The 17,440-nt window shown below is 46.6% G+C and overlaps 8 protein-coding genes across 8 annotated transcripts; 5 read left to right on the forward strand and 3 right to left on the reverse strand.

Moving 5' to 3' along the window:
• Positions 1-750: 750 nt before the first annotated feature.
• LOZ57_000028 (uncharacterized protein) lies at positions 751-1,708 on the forward strand (the record flags this gene model as incomplete). The annotated part of the gene is made up of 4 exons (XM_049249136.1): positions 751-989; positions 1,064-1,372; positions 1,439-1,516; positions 1,582-1,708. The coding sequence occupies 4 exons, from the start codon at positions 751-753 to the stop codon at positions 1,706-1,708; spliced, it is 753 nt and encodes a 250-aa protein (XP_049111330.1).
• A 556-nt stretch (positions 1,709-2,264) lies between these two features.
• On the forward strand, positions 2,265-3,419 carry LOZ57_000029 (uncharacterized protein; the record flags this gene model as incomplete). Its single annotated transcript, XM_049249137.1, has 2 exons — positions 2,265-2,326; positions 2,378-3,419. 2 exons carry the CDS (start codon positions 2,265-2,267, stop codon positions 3,417-3,419), a joined length of 1,104 nt encoding a protein of 367 aa, XP_049111331.1.
• Positions 3,420-4,204: 785 nt separating this feature from the next.
• LOZ57_000030 (uncharacterized protein) lies at positions 4,205-4,771 on the reverse strand (the record flags this gene model as incomplete). Its single annotated transcript, XM_049249138.1, has 1 exon — positions 4,205-4,771. The coding sequence occupies one exon, from the start codon at positions 4,769-4,771 to the stop codon at positions 4,205-4,207; it is 567 nt and encodes a 188-aa protein (XP_049111332.1).
• A 202-nt stretch (positions 4,772-4,973) lies between these two features.
• MES1 (methionine--tRNA ligase mes1) lies at positions 4,974-7,016 on the forward strand (the record flags this gene model as incomplete). The annotated part of the gene is made up of 2 exons (XM_049249139.1): positions 4,974-5,110; positions 5,174-7,016. The coding sequence occupies 2 exons, from the start codon at positions 4,974-4,976 to the stop codon at positions 7,014-7,016; spliced, it is 1,980 nt and encodes a 659-aa protein (XP_049111333.1).
• A 741-nt stretch (positions 7,017-7,757) lies between these two features.
• GLE2_1 (RNA export factor gle2) lies at positions 7,758-8,922 on the reverse strand (the record flags this gene model as incomplete). Its single annotated transcript, XM_049249140.1, has 2 exons — positions 7,758-8,591; positions 8,665-8,922. The coding sequence occupies 2 exons, from the start codon at positions 8,920-8,922 to the stop codon at positions 7,758-7,760; spliced, it is 1,092 nt and encodes a 363-aa protein (XP_049111334.1).
• Positions 8,923-10,672: 1,750 nt separating this feature from the next.
• Positions 10,673-11,360, forward strand: LOZ57_000033 (uncharacterized protein; the record flags this gene model as incomplete). The annotated part of the gene is made up of 4 exons (XM_049249141.1): positions 10,673-10,790; positions 10,859-10,910; positions 10,974-11,157; positions 11,220-11,360. The coding sequence occupies 4 exons, from the start codon at positions 10,673-10,675 to the stop codon at positions 11,358-11,360; spliced, it is 495 nt and encodes a 164-aa protein (XP_049111335.1).
• Positions 11,361-12,030: 670 nt separating this feature from the next.
• TRM8_1 (tRNA (guanine-N(7)-)-methyltransferase (tRNA(m7G46)-methyltransferase)) lies at positions 12,031-15,765 on the reverse strand (the record flags this gene model as incomplete). Its single annotated transcript, XM_049249142.1, has 2 exons — positions 12,031-13,052; positions 13,113-15,765. The coding sequence occupies 2 exons, from the start codon at positions 15,763-15,765 to the stop codon at positions 12,031-12,033; spliced, it is 3,675 nt and encodes a 1,224-aa protein (XP_049111336.1).
• Positions 15,766-16,074: 309 nt separating this feature from the next.
• Positions 16,075-17,042, forward strand: OPI3 (Phosphatidyl-N-methylethanolamine N-methyltransferase; the record flags this gene model as incomplete). Its single annotated transcript, XM_049249143.1, has 5 exons — positions 16,075-16,123; positions 16,250-16,289; positions 16,352-16,368; positions 16,449-16,875; positions 16,967-17,042. The coding sequence occupies 5 exons, from the start codon at positions 16,075-16,077 to the stop codon at positions 17,040-17,042; spliced, it is 609 nt and encodes a 202-aa protein (XP_049111337.1).
• Between the last annotated feature and the right edge of the window lie 398 nt (positions 17,043-17,440).

Genomic DNA, 17,440 nt, shown 5'->3' on the forward strand with positions numbered 1-17,440 from the left:
ATATCCTCTGGAAAGCGCCAAATCGACAATCACCATGGTGTTAGGAAGCCCTCGTGGCTGGGAATCCTAGGGGCATCTGGCACCGTTTGCCAACCGCGACATTGGCGCGAAGAAGCCCAATGAGGTCCTGGTAATATCTTCTCGTATTCCTAATGCCGAAACATCAGGAAGGGCGTCTCGACATTTGGTTTATTTTGGGAAACGGACATTCCTTTCAATATCCGGTCCGCCATGTATGGCATTATTTGCGGAGCACGCTTAGGGGGAAACTGCGGCGGTTAGGTCTGTAGTCCACACCGAACCCTGATGCAGAGATATCAAATCACACTCTGTATAGAGCATCAGTTCCTCAGTTGATTGGTTGCCGGGCCTTGGTGGCTACTAACATATGATGCATAGGAAGAGACTGCGGCGGTTAAATCTGTAGTCCACACAGACCTGGTACAGAGATATTAGACAACACACTATAAGACAGCGGCTCTGGGTTGTTGTTTGGTGGCTTAGTTGATTGGTTCCTAAGCTTCGGCGGCTAATATAGTTACTCCGTACTCTGTATGGAGTACTCATGACCGCGTCCATGCCAAGCCTCTGGTAGTTAGTTAGCTAGGCAAAGGGCTGTAGGAGAATTCCAACAACAGTATTTAAACGCCCTGAAGATCGCTGTGAAAATGAGAACATGCCTCCTTTTCGTCACTTAACTCTGTCCTCTCTTCTCCTCAATATATTATACCTCAAACACGCTTTTTGACCATGGGTCGCCTGCCCTTTCATCAGAACTGGATTGGTAACTTGCTTGATGACTTCATAATTGAGTCTCCTGATGGCACGATCTGGAAACTCGGCGAAAAGCTGTCTGAAAAGGCGACCTTTTCCCCAGCAGAAAGGACTGGAACAGGAAAAGCCTGGGCTGAGGGCATCGCTGTCTACTCTTGCCAACAAATCATCAATGGGAGGGTGGTCAATGAAGCCATCGCCAAGGTTCGGTTTCAGTAAGTGGTGATTACTTATTTCATGTCACCCCAAATTCAAGTTATCCATATTCTCTTGATTGACTTCAAAGCAGAGTGCCACCTGAATACCCTACCAGTTTTAACCCAGAGGTCCGCCGCAAGCTAGCGCTAAGAGACCCTAGTCCTTGGACACAGCATGAACTTGTCTCTTTGAGGCACTTCAACCAAAAGGGCTGCAAGGTGACCCCTAAACTACTCTATGTCAAGCGCTCGCTACAAGAATGGGAGCATCTTCCTGTGCCAGGTGGCTATGTGGTGTTTATATTGATGCAAAAAGTCACTGGCGTGCCATTGGTTGATTTTTGGGATTATGACTTCGACAAACGTGAGAAGATTAGAGCTGCATTTCGGAATAGCTTAACGTATGATATTAAAATATCCCGCAATCATCGGCCTTTTAGTTGAAATGCTAACGATTTACTGGGTAGGGAGCTATTGCGCTATCATGCTAGGCCGATAGACACACACCTTGGAAACATCATCTATGACGAGAAAGGGAATAAATGGTAAGTACACTAGCATTTTCATACTTTTTGGGATGATTAACTGGGTTTAACGTTATTTTCTGTAGCTGGTTTGTCGACTATGAGCACATTTTTGTGGATGAAGAAAAGGAGCCAAGGAAGTTCTCTGAAAATGACTATTTTGGTTGGGGTTTGGCATACCGTGGGTGCAGTGCAAGTGCAAATGAGTGGTAGAGAGAGACTCTACGGGATAAAAATACCAGCTCATCCATATCACAATGCCTCTCAGTCTTTGAGCAGCCCAGGAGATTCACTTGATAAGCCCTCTCATTCTACGACTGAATATTTATTTGATATTTCCTAAATCATGTTATTTAATTGGATGCAATTGCCCTCGACTATTATTCTGAACTTTTTTTTTTTCCCATGGCAGTTGACTACATCGATAACCCTATAAAGAGCTCGATTTTTGTAGCTGGTTTGTATTCATCAAGTTCAACGTCTGGGGAATACGGAGTATGGGGTTAGAGTACTCCGTACTGAATGAAGAAAATGCCCTCTACAATATATCAGTGAGCACAGCTAGCGAATCAAGTAAGAATTACTGAACGTGTCTTCATAGCGCAGTTCTCAGTTACCTGGTGAGTGGTGCTCGGTGATTGGTGAGTCCGGCGCAGGATCTGCCGCGTGAAGTCAAAAGTATTCACTCTCCGCCCAACTGTTATTCCCCTTTGAAGAACTTGTCGATGGATTTTCGCGCATGAGGCTCATATATCGCCGACTCTTAAAAATGGCAGAAGATTCATTCTCAAAAAAGATAAAACTCACTGGCCCTCTGATCGGCACCCACAAGTATGCTTACTCTAATGTTGAACATCTTAAGTACTGACTAACTTGGTGTAGTGGCCGTTTTCACGCAGATGAAGCCTTAGCAGTCTATCTCCTTCGCATGTTGCCGGAGTATTCGTCTTCTCCTGTCATTCGCACCAGAGAACCTGGAAAGCTCGAAGGATGCAGCACGGTCGTTGACGTTGGTGGGGAATACAACATCTCGACACACCGTTATGACCATCACCAGCGCGGGTTTGCAGAAACATTTCCTGGCCATACGACGAAACTTTCTTCGGCAGGCCTGATTTACTTGAATTTTGGGAAGGATATTGTCTCTCAGCACATGGCTAAACCAGATACCGACCCAGACGTCGGCATTATCTATGAGAAGCTCTACACCGATTTCATCGAGGCTTTGGATGCTCATGATAATGGAATTTCTACCTATGACCCACAGGGCATTGATGCCGCTGGACTGACAAAGCGCTTTCGTAATGGTGGAGTCCATTTGGCTGCCGTGGTCGGCGATATGAACGTCGCTGATCCAGGCGAGGAGCTTGACGAGGATGGCCTGTTCGAGAAAGCTAGCAAGTTCATCGGAGATATATTCTCTAGGAAACTTCGTGCGGCAACTGGCTCATGGTTGCCCGCCCGGGGGGCTGTTAAAGCCGCCTACGAGTCTCGTTTCGATGTTCATCCATCCGGCAGAGTTATCGTGTTCAAGAATGGCGGAGTACCGTGGAAAGAACATTTGTATCAATTCGAGCAGGCAGCACCAGGAGTTTCGACACTCGGACAAACAAATGAACCGGTTATTGGTAAAGAGGTCTACTATGTTCTTTACCCGGAATCCACTGAACCATCCTCCAAATGGCGCATCCAGTGTGTGCCCCAAGAAGAATCAAGCTTCGTGTCTAGAAGACCCTTGCCTGACTCCTGGCGTGGCATGCGAGACGCGGATCTTGACAAGGTTATTGATGCCGATGCCCAGAGGAAGCAATTATCGAGACCTCCTCCAGGAGCCGTCTTCACACATGCTAGCGGCTTCATTGGCGGCCATGCCAGCAAAGAGGGTGTGCTTCAGATGGCGAGTATATGTCTGGCACAAGACTGAGATGAATGTATGAGGCCGACTTTCAAATGGGATTGTTCCTTAAGGGCTCAAGCTGCACCGAAGCCGACTGTTCCAGCTTCAAACAGGGTGCTGCTTCATGATACGTGAGTAAGCGGTAGCTTTCAGAGCTGTTGGCACCGTCTTTGATGCTGGCGTTTGGCTCAAGCGTAGGATAGTTGGGCTGTTAATGGCGCTTCAACATTAAGATAGCCATAAGTCGTCTGTGACGAACAAAAAGCCCTTACTTTGCTATGATCTAGAACACAAAAGTATCTACCCCATTTCAAAGAAAATAATGTTTCTTCACCGCTTCATCTGCAATTCTCATGGCCTTCGCACTAGTCCTCATACACGATAAAATACTGCCTATCTTTGTAGCCCAGTTGGAGCACGAATGCTAAAGACAGAAGCGAAAATATACAGATATCATCCCCAAGATCAAGTCAAAATATTCGGAAATACCGTCCCAGAATAACGAGGGAATCCCTAATATATTTCTCCCTCCATTTAATGGGAGAAATGGGGAAAGTTGCCAGATCTATTTTACCCCTAAGGCAGTCGGTAGCATGGTAACGAATCTTATATCAATGCTGCAACTGTACCTTCTTCTATTTCTATACCCATTTAACTTGGGTTCGCTGAGAGGTTCAGGATCTTTCAAGCCTAATCACAATATTTCATACTCTGTAATGGCAATAGCTCTTCATGGCCATGGAAATGAGCCACATAAGGCGTTAGCAGTAAGCGAAGGTGGAGCCACTCTGGAAACCATCAGTATAGGAGTATCACGGTCCCTGCACCATTCTAAGCGGCATGGCTCCCACATCCTCAATGTTGCTGAAGCCAGTGGTCGGGTTCGAAATCCCAGACTTTCCTCTTTCTAGTTCAGAATTTGATTCTCCCAGTATCTTTTCTATAATTTTGGCCTTCACTGCTGCTTTCTTCAACCTCTCGTCAAACTCGGCGACTGCGTCCTCTGTGTTTTCCATCGGTAACGTTAATGGGTCAACTAGCGAGAGAAAAGATGTCAGGTGCTTCTCTAGTCGAGGATTCGACGGGAGGTCGGGCAGATGCACAATGCATGCGGCGCTCTTGGGGCTGCCTCCTGGGCCCTGAGAAGCGCCGTTCACAGTCCTCGAGCTGTGGAGAAGACCATGCTCTCCGGGTAACCTTTTTGCCCAAATTATTGCCTTGCCATATAGCCGACCCATCTCCTGGAACTTGTCGAATCCCTTCTCTATACCAAAAATGCTCCCTTCATTGTACCCCGCTCGTTGGCCGTCTGTGACTCCAAGCTCGTAGCCCTCGGCGTAGAAGCCCTCCTCTAAATCCAGGAGGCTGTCCAGATCCATCACCAATGTGCCTGGCGTGTCGACCAAAGGGCAGATGACCGTTTGAAACGTAGAATGTGATAGGGCGGGCTAGGGTATGTAGAATCCGGATGAGTCAAAGCTTGTTGATTTTTTGCTTCCCCGCTAGTGAGCTACTCGCTGTCCCCGCCATTGCAATTCAGGAATCCATCCTTGTCGCAACCTCCCCAACAATTCGGCCAACATGGGCTCGCAGGAGAAGATTCTGCCTCAGAAAGGCCAACGGAATATCCTAATTACCAGCGCTTTGCCCTATGTTAATAACGTACCGCATTTGGGAAATATTGTCGGTTCCGTCCTGAGTGCTGACGTTTTTGCGAGGTTCGTCTCAGACTCTTATTATTCTGTATGTTTCGTGTGGAGATACTGACAAAAAGACGCTAGATATCACAAAGCCTGTGGCAGACCGACGTTGTATATCTGCGGGACAGACGAATATGGCACTGCAACTGAGACCAAAGCCCTGGAGGAGGGTGTGACCCCCGAGGAACTTTGTGCGAAATACAACAAAATTCACCAAGAGGTCTACGAGTGGTTTGGTATTGGCTTTGATATCTTTGGTCGAACCCCAACAGCTAAGCATACGGAAATTTCACAGAGTATCTTCAAAAGACTCTATAACAATGGATACCTGGAGGAAAAGACGGCCGAACAACCTTATTGCGAAAAACACGAGTCATTTTTGGCAGACAGATACGTCGAAGGAGAGTGCCCTCGATGTCATTACGATGACGCGAGAGGAGATCAGTGTGACAAATGTGGAAACTTGCTAGATCCCTTTGACCTGATAAATCCTCGCTGCAAGGTTGATGGCGCGACACCGGTAAACCGCCCAACAAAACACATACACCTTCTTTTAGATAAACTCCAGCCCCAGATCGAAGAATGGGTTCGTCCAGCCATCGAGAAGGGTGATTGGCCAAAGAACAGCCGGGTCATTACCGAAGCATGGCTAAAAGAGGGTTTGAAGGATCGTGGCATTACTAGAGATTTGAAATGGGGTGTACCGGTTCCGCTCGAGGGATACGAAAAGAAGGTTCTCTACGTTTGGTTTGAGGCTTGTATTGGATATCCTTCCATCACAGCAAATTACACGGACGATTGGGAGCTCTGGTGGAGGAATCCAGATGACGTTCAACTGTACCAGTTTCTGGGCAAAGATAATGTGCCTTTCCATGCTGTTATTTTCCCTGGCTGTCAGTTAGGCACTAATGACAAATGGACCATGCTACATCACCTAAGTACGACGGAATACCTAAACTATGAGAATGGCAAGTTCAGCAAATCTCGTGGTATCGGGGTGTTTGGTAATAATGCCAAGGACACTGGAATTCCGGCAGATGTATGGAGGTATTACCTTTTGAAAAATAGACCCGAAACAGGGGACACACAATTTGAATGGCGATCTTTTATTGACGCCAATAATGGAGAGCTTCTGGCCAAATTGGGAAACCTCGTGAACAGAATTATCAAACTGATTGCAAGTCCCAAAGCTTACAGTGGTGTTGTCCCTGAGTTTACAGTACCAGAATCTTTCAACCCCGTTTTAGATGACATAACGGGGATTCTTCGTCAATATATCGAAGAAATGGAAAGTGTTCATCTCCGTGCAGGACTCACCACTGCCATGAGAATTGCTGAAGCAGGAAATAATCTTATCCAATCCAATAAACTCGACAATTCCCTCATTGCTAATGAACCTGAACGCGCGGCTACTGTAGTTGGCATCGTCATCAACTTGATTCACCTTCTATCCAGCGTTTTTGCTCCCTATCTCCCTACCACATCAAAATCCATCCTTGAACAACTCGATGCTACGTTTAATAATATTCCATCTTTGGACGACCTTAAAGAGGGCTGGAAACCAACAGTCATAAAACCAGGCCATAAAATTGGAAAAGCACAATACCTCTTCACCAATATTGATGTCAAGAAGGCGGATGAATGGCGTGCCGTATTCGGTGGCTCGCAGGCTGAACGACAGAAGAAGGAAGAGGAAGCCGCTAAGTTAGCTGCGAAGAAAGCTGCAAACAAGGCAAAGAAGAAGGACAAGAAAAAGTCGCCAAAGGCTGGCCAGGAGGAAGCTATTGGTAATGAGGGAAAACGTGTAGAGTCATCTGCGAAAGGGGGTACCGAATCGGTGTCTGTGGCGGCTGAGGGCAACGAAGACGAGCCTGTCGAGAAGATTGCCGACGGCGTTGCGCAAGTTACCATTCCTACGTCTTAGAGTTAGTTGGTTTTTTGACGGAAAAATAAACGGCCATGATGGATGAGCGAGTCTTCTTTGTCCTTTTCTGGGGAAGCGGTTGCCATTTAGCATATGGGGAGTGTCTTTCTCGTTCTACTTTTTTGCTTTTGGTGGAGTCAAGACGTCCTCCGGAAGACCTTATGTGGTAGACAGACATGAATCGGAGATGCTGTTGTTCTTTTTGCAAGTGACTGACAATTAAAGTAACTTCCATTCAATTGATTCCGATCTATCTACTGCGCCTAATATTATGGAAGTTGCGCTGCAGTTTTCAATTTGCGCCAGGGTAAATATTTTCGGCAGAGTAATAGATGACTGGCAAAAAAAAAATAAAAAATACGGGAGGTATGTAAAAGGGAATCGTATCTCAAAAAGCAACCCAAATACCAATTTCCAGATCCCGCAGTAATCAAGAGAAGGGCAGTGCAGTGAGAAACAGGATCTGTCAAAGATGGTCGCTACAGCGAGAGTGTGTTCATAAAATGCTGAGAAGATGTATAGTAGAAAAGGTATAAAGAACCTTGACTTTACGGGAATAGCCACAGCGCCATATGAAATGTATCGAAGATACGAAGAAGGTGGAGTCGAGTCCATTTATTCATTTATTGGTCGTTGAATCATGAGGGTGGCTGACAGACGTGGTGCTTTCGATAAGGAATTCTGTGCAGCCCACCCTCAAAGGCGATGATTTAGTAGTCGTATAAAAACACTTACGCTGTATCATCTGTTCCTGCGTGGACCCTGGCGAGGTCGTACTTCGTCTGCACCAACGGGATGCATCATAACTTTATTTGGAGTTTGGGCGGTATTGGCAGTATATCCTTTGCTCCAGTCGTAACTCACAGCGTATGCAAAGATGTTTCCGGTACGATTGAAAGTCGAGCTAGAAATTGTTCCTCCGACGTTGGGGAAACCCTTGAGTCTATGTTTAGCGTCTTTGTCCCAGTAGTGGAATGTGCCGTCGCTCCCTGCGGTGCTGAAAGTTCCATGTGTCGGATGGAAGGCGATGGTGTTTACTGAGTACACGTTGCTGATATTGGTTGTGTTGGGCGGGGTTTCACGGTGGCATTTAAAGCTGAAATTTGAGCTTGAATCTTTGTCCTCCACATATTGAATCGCGCAACGGCCTTCAATGCTTCCAACTGCAAAGCCAGTCGCATCTGCGAAACAACTGACGACTCTAGTTTGCCACTTTAGAGGGGATTGTATTGTCTTGTAGAATTTGCCAGGGTTATCCAGGTTCACGATGTTGATATATCGATCAGCTGTACCAATAACTAAGAGCTTGTTCTTAACATCCATCGTATATACTCTTTCTTGACAATCTAGCGAGCCAATTGGCGTCGATTGTCGTAAATCCCAGTATTTCACTGTTTTGTCCCAAGATCCAGTAATAAGCAAAGGTTGTGACGAGTTTCCTGGGTTTGAGATCATGGCGCAGCATCGAATAGGAGCATCATGTGCGGCGACTTGAACGGGATTGCTGAGATTGCCGGCAAGATCAAGCATGCGAGCGGCTTTGTCGACACCGGCGCCAACAACCTTTGTTCCATCCTAAATACCCCGTATGTGTTAAAGAAATCAATTATGAAAAAGATTAGTGAAAAATAAAATAGGATGAACATACAGGCGACCAACAACAGTTCAACACGGGAGCCTGGTGCTCAAATAAAGCTTTCCCTTCACTTTGGCCCTGTTCGTTGATTTCGTAGATGCGGACCTTCTTGTCCCATGAAGCGACCGCAAGGTGATCGCTGACACTTGAGAACGCAAGATCAGAAATACTATCTTCAGGCGGGGAAGACAGTGCGACGTCTTTCGAGAGATCACCTGTAGCACTAGAGGTGCTTCCAGAGGCTGCGACGGAACCGAACAGTCCTGACATTTTGCAGCCTCTACTCTCTCATGCACACTGTAAAAAAAGGAAGAAAAGGGAAAAAGCTCCAAGCCGAAGAGTAAAAAATCAAAACGTGAAAGGAAATAACAAGTGCGGGAAATCGGCTTTGCTTCAACCCTCGAAGCTTTGCTCGTTTTCTATTTTGGATTCGATGTTTGGCTATGATAGAGGTGCGGTGCAAACGCGACAAATGTCATGTGTGTGATGACTCATCTAACTAGCTTCAAAGCTGTTTACACTGTTTGCATTAGTACGCTAATGAGGAAGGAGGCTAAGGCCTTTCAAAATTAGGCGCCCGCCGATGAAGCTCAAGGGACATGGGTAAGAGCTCACCATGCAAAATACATTATTGATTGAAAAGACCACGCCTCAGGTTCAATCCAACTCCATTGTCATATACTACTCGTTGATTTTGAGAAGCATGGATAACAGCTCGCATATGCTTAAAACTTAAATGGAGCCTCGAGGACAGTTTTAGAGATTCTACCCCTTGCTTTCAGGCAAGGTCAAGCACTTCTAGTTTAACCTAGTTTAGCCACTGAAGTTGCTATGGAGGCCTATAGAAGGGTATCTAGGATGACGAGAATGTGCTCTAACCCACTCGATTATTGTCTGTTGTCGGTGTACAGTCTAGATCCTTGGTGAGGTGACTTCGGAAAGGACGGCCCCGAGTCCACGCAGGACGGAGATGCTCACGCAACCAGTACTCCGTATTGTGTTATAATGGCTGATGGGACCTGAAAACCCAGGCCCTGCTTTGAGCAAGCTCTCACCTCAACTTTCGACAGGCGGATCGCTTCTACTCCCGTGTTAAAATGAATACCGAAGCACGATGGGCAAACAAGGGCAAACGGGAGACGGGTTAAGCTAAGCTGTCTTGAGTTTAGTGCTATGGGGGTTGTGTTAGAGAATGCGGGGTACGACGAATCAGATCGAACGGCAGGTGATCCGATCCAGCCAAGGTGGAGACGATGATGTAGCAGTACTTGTGAGATACCTCGTGTGCCTCGTTACCAAGCTCGTCGTCACAGTGATGTGCACTGGGCAAGCCAGCCAAAGAGATAACTAACGAGTTAGTATCAGTAATCGGTTTTACCTGTGTTGGTAACAGGCAGGAGGCGCGCTGTTTGACCCCAGCGATGGGCAACCGGCCTCCACGCAGAGACTGGCTACGCTCCTCCCAGCCAATTCGCACCCAACCTTGTGTATGGTTGCTTCCTCTTCCAGACAGTCACGAGACATCCAGCATCGTCCAGAGCTTGCGATTGGCCCGCGGGAGAGCGGCAAGTAGCAGTACCTAGACGGTACTTCCGCCACGCCGGCAGGATGGCGTGAGCTCTTGGTCTCCCCCATGTCGTCCCCTGTACTCCTACCCTTCTCGGCTGACTCAAAACCCCGCTTTCTGGCGTCGTCTCTCTCGCTCTCCCTTCTCTCTCTCTTCTTCCTTTCCCCTAGTTACGTGTCACTCCTCGCTCTTCATCTACTTCCATCCGCTTACTACCAGCTCGCTCATCCGATTCAATCTTGTCTTCCAAGACATTATCCCTTTGCAGCTTTAAGGGTACAGTGCCTCCCCCAACAGTACTGCCTGCTTGCCCCTTTCCATTCATTATTGGCTTCTCTGTATCAGATCTTATTATCTATCCTCATTGCTATTGTACATACATACTACATGCTTGATGTCACCTAAACTAACAAGCTCTTGCTTTATTCTAGCACTATATACCTTCCATACAATATGTCGGAACCTCTCACCAAGATCGACTCTGCTGTTGCAGGTATTCCAGCTTCTCCTGAGACGAAGAAGTCAAAGCGTGTCACCCAGGATTCGGGTGTCATGAACATCAATGATCTAGGTATGGCTTCTAAGTAGCTGGATTCTTTCTCTGTATAATACAATACTAATACTCCAATTCTCCAAAAGAGAAGGAAGGAATTGAACTGAAGATTGCCCCAGAAACACAGAAGCTAAACTGGTATGATATGTTATTTCTATGACGTCGATCAATTGATGTATGTATGTCTAACATGCAGTCCAGGAAACTCAACACATCTCCTGCAAGCTTAGATGACAAAGACACCCTAAAGAAATTCCTCACAACGCCCCCTGTCAAGAAGATCGACCTTAATTTCCCTCTTGGATTACATGTAACGGCTCGAAATCTAAAAGGCGTAACAATCAAAGACGCTTTAGATGCGATACACAAACAATTCAAGAAGAAGGTATGGGCTACAGATCTAAAACATGACTAGGTTTTGGTTGCTAACAAGATTATAATAAACAGGCTGATGATGAACTTGACAACCCCATCCTGGCTGGCTTTGAGTGGGACAAGGAGGAATCATGGACATGTTTAATTGTACACCAGAAGAAAGAAGGTGCGCCCGTAAGCAAAAAGTCAAAGAAGAAGGGTGATGCTGAGTGAAATCCTACCATCCTTTCACAAACCTCCCGAATTTGTTTACTCTAAGTATGGAGAATGTGAATATACGGGCTCTATTACCAACTTATGTCTTTTCTTACATTCTTACAATAGCCACTCACACATATGTACTTGCTGTATTTATTTAACTCAAGAACACAAATAGATCAGCCGCTCAGTCTGTAAGTGGCTTTTTACTATGAGCTTTCTTGAGGGTTATATAAGTAATTCTGTTAAACTGTATAGTTTAGGATGTCTGGGTTGCAGTGCTGAATTTCACTGAAGGCAATGCCAAACCAGGTTGTACATGCACTACAACAGTAATGAATCAATTATCATCATTTTTATTTCAATGAATGAGTCAAATATGCCACATGACTCCACCTCTTAATCTATGTGGTTGACTAGCCTTGAGTCTAAGTTGAGAGAGCTTATCAACATTTGGAGTTTTAGAAGAACCATGATTCTGTATGTAAGGGAAAAGTGTACAGTCAATATAGGGCCTGTAGAGTTATAGCAACCAATATCAAACCCAAGCTATGCTCCATATATTCAGTGATCAGAAAATCCCCGTGCGATGCAGAACTCCTTAAAAAGATGACACACGGCAGTATATGTCTAAAGTGTCAAGTGTCGAGAAGAAAATACTACCATCAATGTCTTCTGTCCATGCCTACGCCGCTTTTCCTTTGCCACTCCCAAACAACACTTCAATAACTTCATCCAAAATCTCATACATCAAATGTAAATTCAACTTTCTATTATTTGTCGTTGCAAATATTCTTCTTGCCGCAGCCTGCGCGTTCGCCCTACCCACCACGCTGCTCGCCAAATCTGGCACCAAAGTAGCCAACACTACGCTCGCTTCAGTGCGGCTCTTCATCTTCTCCGCGAGTGTCCGCGGCTTGAACTGCCTGAGTGTACCGCCAGGCCACATGAGATCTTTGACCTGGGAAATATAACGCAATAAAGCAGTGTCTTGGACCAGAGCTTTCGCATATTCACGTAATTTGCGCTCAATAGCTCCGCCGAGAAGCTGGTGCAAAACGACGACTACAGCACGTCCGCGCAGCCAATTATTGCCCTTGTTGAGCTCGAAGATTTCGAGGAAGATATCGCAAATGGGTTTGACGAATGGCTCTAGTTCGCGGTCTTCAAATGCGTTTAGCTCGGCTTCAGCTTCGGCAGCCGTGAGGCTGTCTTCTGGTGTTAGGAGTTCGGGTGGCGGCGAATTACTGAGTTGTGTAGTTGCGGCGGATATCAGATTTTGGCTGGCCGTGGAGAGCTGGTCAAAAACAGGGATGTTGCCCAGAATATCGTCAACAGAGTCTGTTACGGAGTTGTAGATGCGCGTTACAAGGTCCGGGTTTTCACCTTCGCGCGGAGTATCTGCGGGTCCAGGAGTAGGAATGATGGCGCGTTGGGATAGAAATGCTCGAAGCTCGCGGCTGCGACAGACATCCGGGAGAAGTAGAAGTTGCTGGAGATAATATTCAAGGCCTAGTCGACGTTTGTGCAAGAAGTCTTTTTGAAGTTTCATTACCACCCTCCTGCGTGGAAATTCAAGGTGCCGAACAGCTGGATATCGCCCTCGAAGTTGGTGATGGAGTTCATGAAACTCGCTATATCTCCGTGGTATTGCCCAGGATGCTGCTGGAATCTGCTCCCCAGCTTTTCGACTCACCTCAACGAGATCTAGATAACAATCAGTAAGAAGGGTGCTCAGGTCGATGTTAAATTAGAACCAGTACTTACAAAGTGCATATTCACGGCCGTCCTCCTCTTTTCCAACAATAATGGATTTGATTTGAACAATTGAACGACCGTAGAGACTGTTGTCGCTTTCTTGCACAATGTATTGCTGCCTCTGCATTTCTTTTCTGCGTATTTCGCGTTGCAAACTCGACTTAGATTTCCCCAATATGCGTAGCTCAGCAGTATTGTTAGTTAATTCCGCTTTTCGAGTCAGTGCATCGACGATGGCTTCTTGAGAAGAAAGTTTCTTTATATCGGAACTTAATACAGAGATAGCTTCCGTCAGGCCAAGGTCGCCCGGAGAAGCTTCATGAATTTCATCTTCTGCAGGTGGATTGTCGTCTGGTACTTCATCTGCATACTCATCTTCAATAAACTTCTCTTGATCTGGGAAAAGGTCATCGTCTGTGAAGACGCCAATCCTAGAGGCAGTATTGACGAGCCCTAGCGAAGCTATACTTGGCTTTAATTTTTCTGGCGGATGAATATCTACACGAGTAGAATCAATTGAGCTCCTAGCTGAGTCCACATCTCGGCCAGGCGGGAAAAGAGGGAGAGCGGGTGTTAATGGTTTCGAATGAGAATCTTCCCCTTTGACGTCACTTGGTTCATTACTCATGATATCATTTAGAGCGGCTTCCATGTTTGCTATGACACGGCTATCCTGCAGGTCTCCATCGCCGTTATGGGATCCTTGACCAAGACTGTAGGTTGAAGATTCCATTGGATCAGGCTCTATGTCATCGCTAAACAATGGTGCCCGTGATGAATCTAGGGATCGTCTTTCGGGAGGCTGAGCATCTGAAAAGAGGGCAAGTTTTGGCGTTTCACTGGGAGAAAGATCTGGTTTTCTCATATCGCGGGAGTTGGTGCTGGAGTGGGAGCCTGTTCGTTGCATTGCAACAGGATGACCATCAGAGGCGGGGGAACGACTTGCCCTAGGTCTCTCTAACTTGTTGGCGAATGTGGCTGCTGCTTCATCAGAGATCAAATACTTGTAGTAAAGATCGGATTTTTTAAACCCCGGGTAGTGTTTGCTTTGCATCTCTTCCAAGGCTGTAGACTGGGCTGTTAAAATTGCTGTTCTTGCTTTACGATATTGTTCCGGAGTTGCCCTTTTACCAGCAACAATGAACTCTTTAACAGCTTTCATCGACTCGTCCGGCACCTGTAGTTCAGGTTTCAACAAATGATTTTCACTGATCAATATTATATCGTTACGGTCCGTTGCCGTCCAAGTAATAGACTTATTTGGCGTATCATCTCCAAAGTCATCCTCCAAAGGGTTCCTGAACCCATCAACCACGATCCAAAATTGAACAAGGGACATAAGACGAAGACGATCCATATACTCCATAAAATATGACAGGCCCGAGGAACTATGCATGATGTCGACCAGAGATACCTCGTGTGGTTTGGATATGTAACTGTAGCGGAGATCAGTGCCAGTATGAGGGCTAGAATTCGAGCTGGCAGCAGAGAGTCTTCCAATTTTCTGGTCCAGAACTCTCTTTCCAGTCTCAAGTCGACGAAGATAAACCTGGTCTTGGCCCTCCACCATGCTCTCTCGTTTCAGTTGACTAGTTACATAGCTCCTGAATCTTCTGGCGTCAGACAGGTTATTACAACGTCGAATCACTCTCACGAAACGCTCAAAGTCCCTCTCTGAGTCATGGGGTGCAAGTTTTGGAAACTGCTGTGATCGGTTTGATTTAGGAAGCGGAGAGGCATGTCGGTCCAATGCAGCACGAAGCTTTCGAACGGTTTTTCGATCCTGAATCGTGGCGCGACCGTAAGCCTCCACTAGCTGATTCCAAGTGTCTGGATCAGTCAAAAGCTCCATCAAGGGGGAAAGGACGGCACATGTGATGATTTCTCTGATTAAGATAGATACGGCCCGGCTATTAAGAAGATTTGGTGGTAGCAACTCTGGAAGGAGGGATAAAGTAATGTTACGCAGATAGCTTTGCTGCGGATGGTTTCCGTCAGGAAATGATGGTGCTGCAGCAGAATGTAGTTTGCCATCCAAGTATTTAGAAGCAATGGCAATATCCAATTCTTCAGATTCCGTAACATTGTGAGTGAGATTCTTCCCTCGTACTGCTCTCTCGGCCCTATCAAACTCTCTAAAATGTGCCGTCACAATGGGTACAACACGGGAGACGAGTATATCCACCAAGTCTTCATTCTCCAGCCTTTTCCTCAAATTATTAATCGCCAATCTTATGACACGATCCACTTCATTCGAAAACTTTGGATTTCCACTGATATGTCCATACCACGACAGGATAAAATCCCTCATTGCAAATTGAAGCAACTCGTCCAAAGAAGCAGATACGATAAGAGATTCGGGATAGAGTGTGTCCGGCCGATAATCTATTTCTTCCTGATAATTTCTGGAGTGTTCTGCCCAATGACGGGATGTAAGAAAAGCAATGGAAGTGCCGGCCAAACTGGTTGGCTTTGTTCGATCGCGTGTTCCATCTCGAACGTTGAGTACGATCAGGGCTCCGAAGGTAAACGCAGCAAAGCTAGCACCAAGCACAAATGAATATCCGAGAAGCCGAAGAACCGGAAGCCGTTCGACGAGCAGCCCCCATGCTATGAAGCCACCAGCACCGGCGAGGAGAATATCGCGGCGACGGAAGGTCATTCTTTCAGAGGCGATATCCAGGCCAGCCCCATGGCTGCTTCTTCGACGAATTCATGAAGTGCCAGCTCCCAATTCTGTCAATTACCAGCACCCACTCCAACGCCGTTGTGACTCGAGAGTCGAGTCCTATGTCGGCTCCATATGATATGATAGGACGCGAATGTTTCCGTCACGTGAAACCAGCACCTGCCGGCCCGACGAAGGTCCGGCCCACTTCGACGTCACGGTCTTGGCGTGAAAACGTCAACAAAAGCCCGCTGATGACGACGAGACCAACTCGACTTTCTCAGCGCAGACGCTTTCGCAACCATGTCGTCTCTTAGCGACTTCGTCGACTTCAGCCAGCCCAGCTTGAAAGGTATGGCAAGCTTTGCATCACACGTGTGGGTGCTAATCGCTCACCATTGTTATGCTCTTTCCTTCCACCTTTCAAGATGTATGAATGTATTAGCATCCAACAAATGCTAACCACGACATATCACAGTTGCGGCAGCCGCAATCGCTTTCAATCCTATTTTTTGGAAGTAAGTCAAAGGTGGCTGTAACATTAACTAACCGAGATAAGCTGACCAATGACTTTTTTCAGTGTGGTTGCGCGACAAGGTACGTCGTATCCGAACCGAGCCCTGGGCGAGCCAGGCTGTTTTGGCAGCCTTGCTAACCCGTCGCAATTTGGCCCGCAGAGTACCGCAATCACTTTTTAACTCGAATATTTGGCAGTCCATACTATGGATGCTACTTTCTCGGGGCGGTTATCTTTTCGATAGGAATATTCCGTGACCATCTCTACAGCCAGGCTCTCAAAGATCAACCGTATTTTGCCCCTATTCACCAGCCATATTTAGCATATGGATTGTTTGCCGTGGGAAACACCCTGGTGCTCTCGAGTATGTGGGCTTTAGGGGTCACGGGTACGTATTTGGGTGACTACTTCGGAATTTTGATGGATGCGCCGGTCACTGGATTCCCATTCAACGTATCCAGTGCCCCGATGTACTGGGGCAGTACGATGAGTTTCTTGGCTGTTGCACTCTATTTCGGCAAAGTTGCCGGTCTAGTATTGACCGCGGAGGTGTTTATCGTGTATTGGTTTGCCTTGAAATGGGAAGAGTACGTTGAACCCTTCCTCCTAGGCTGTGCTGTGAAATCCCCTTGATACCGGCGACCTGCCTTTGAACTAACCAATCCTTTTCATTTTCAGCCCTTTCACTGCCGAGATCTATGCAAAGCGCGAACGTGACCGGGCGAAGTCTGGAAAAGCAAGCAAGCGGCTCTGATGGGCTGACATGTCTTCTGTCTTGCCATGCATGATATGTCAGAACCGACTCAGCACGACTCCCCTCGCTTGTGACCCCCAAAAATATATCAGTTATTTTCATTCACATGTCTTGTGGTTCCCGAAGCAGATCGCCAACAGATAGCATGCTAGGGTAGCATTCCCAATTACTCTATCACACTTGGATAGATTCCATGCATCTCCTAGGGTGCCTGATAAATTAAATCCCGGCGATAAACGAGGGTTTCAACAAGTGGGTCACAGTTCTGGTGACCAATAAACAGAGCACAGTACAGTTAGACCCGTCCAGATTTATATAGCATTACATAAACGCACAAGAAAACGAGCTATAAAGCATATATTATTGTAGGCAGGATGAATACGCGCCCAAGCTCCGCG

Source organism: Ophidiomyces ophidiicola, assembly GCF_022830035.1.
Source record: "Ophidiomyces ophidiicola strain CBS 122913 chromosome Unknown scaffold_1, whole genome shotgun sequence".
In the NCBI taxonomy this organism is placed as follows: domain Eukaryota; kingdom Fungi; phylum Ascomycota; class Eurotiomycetes; order Onygenales; family Onygenaceae; genus Ophidiomyces; species Ophidiomyces ophidiicola.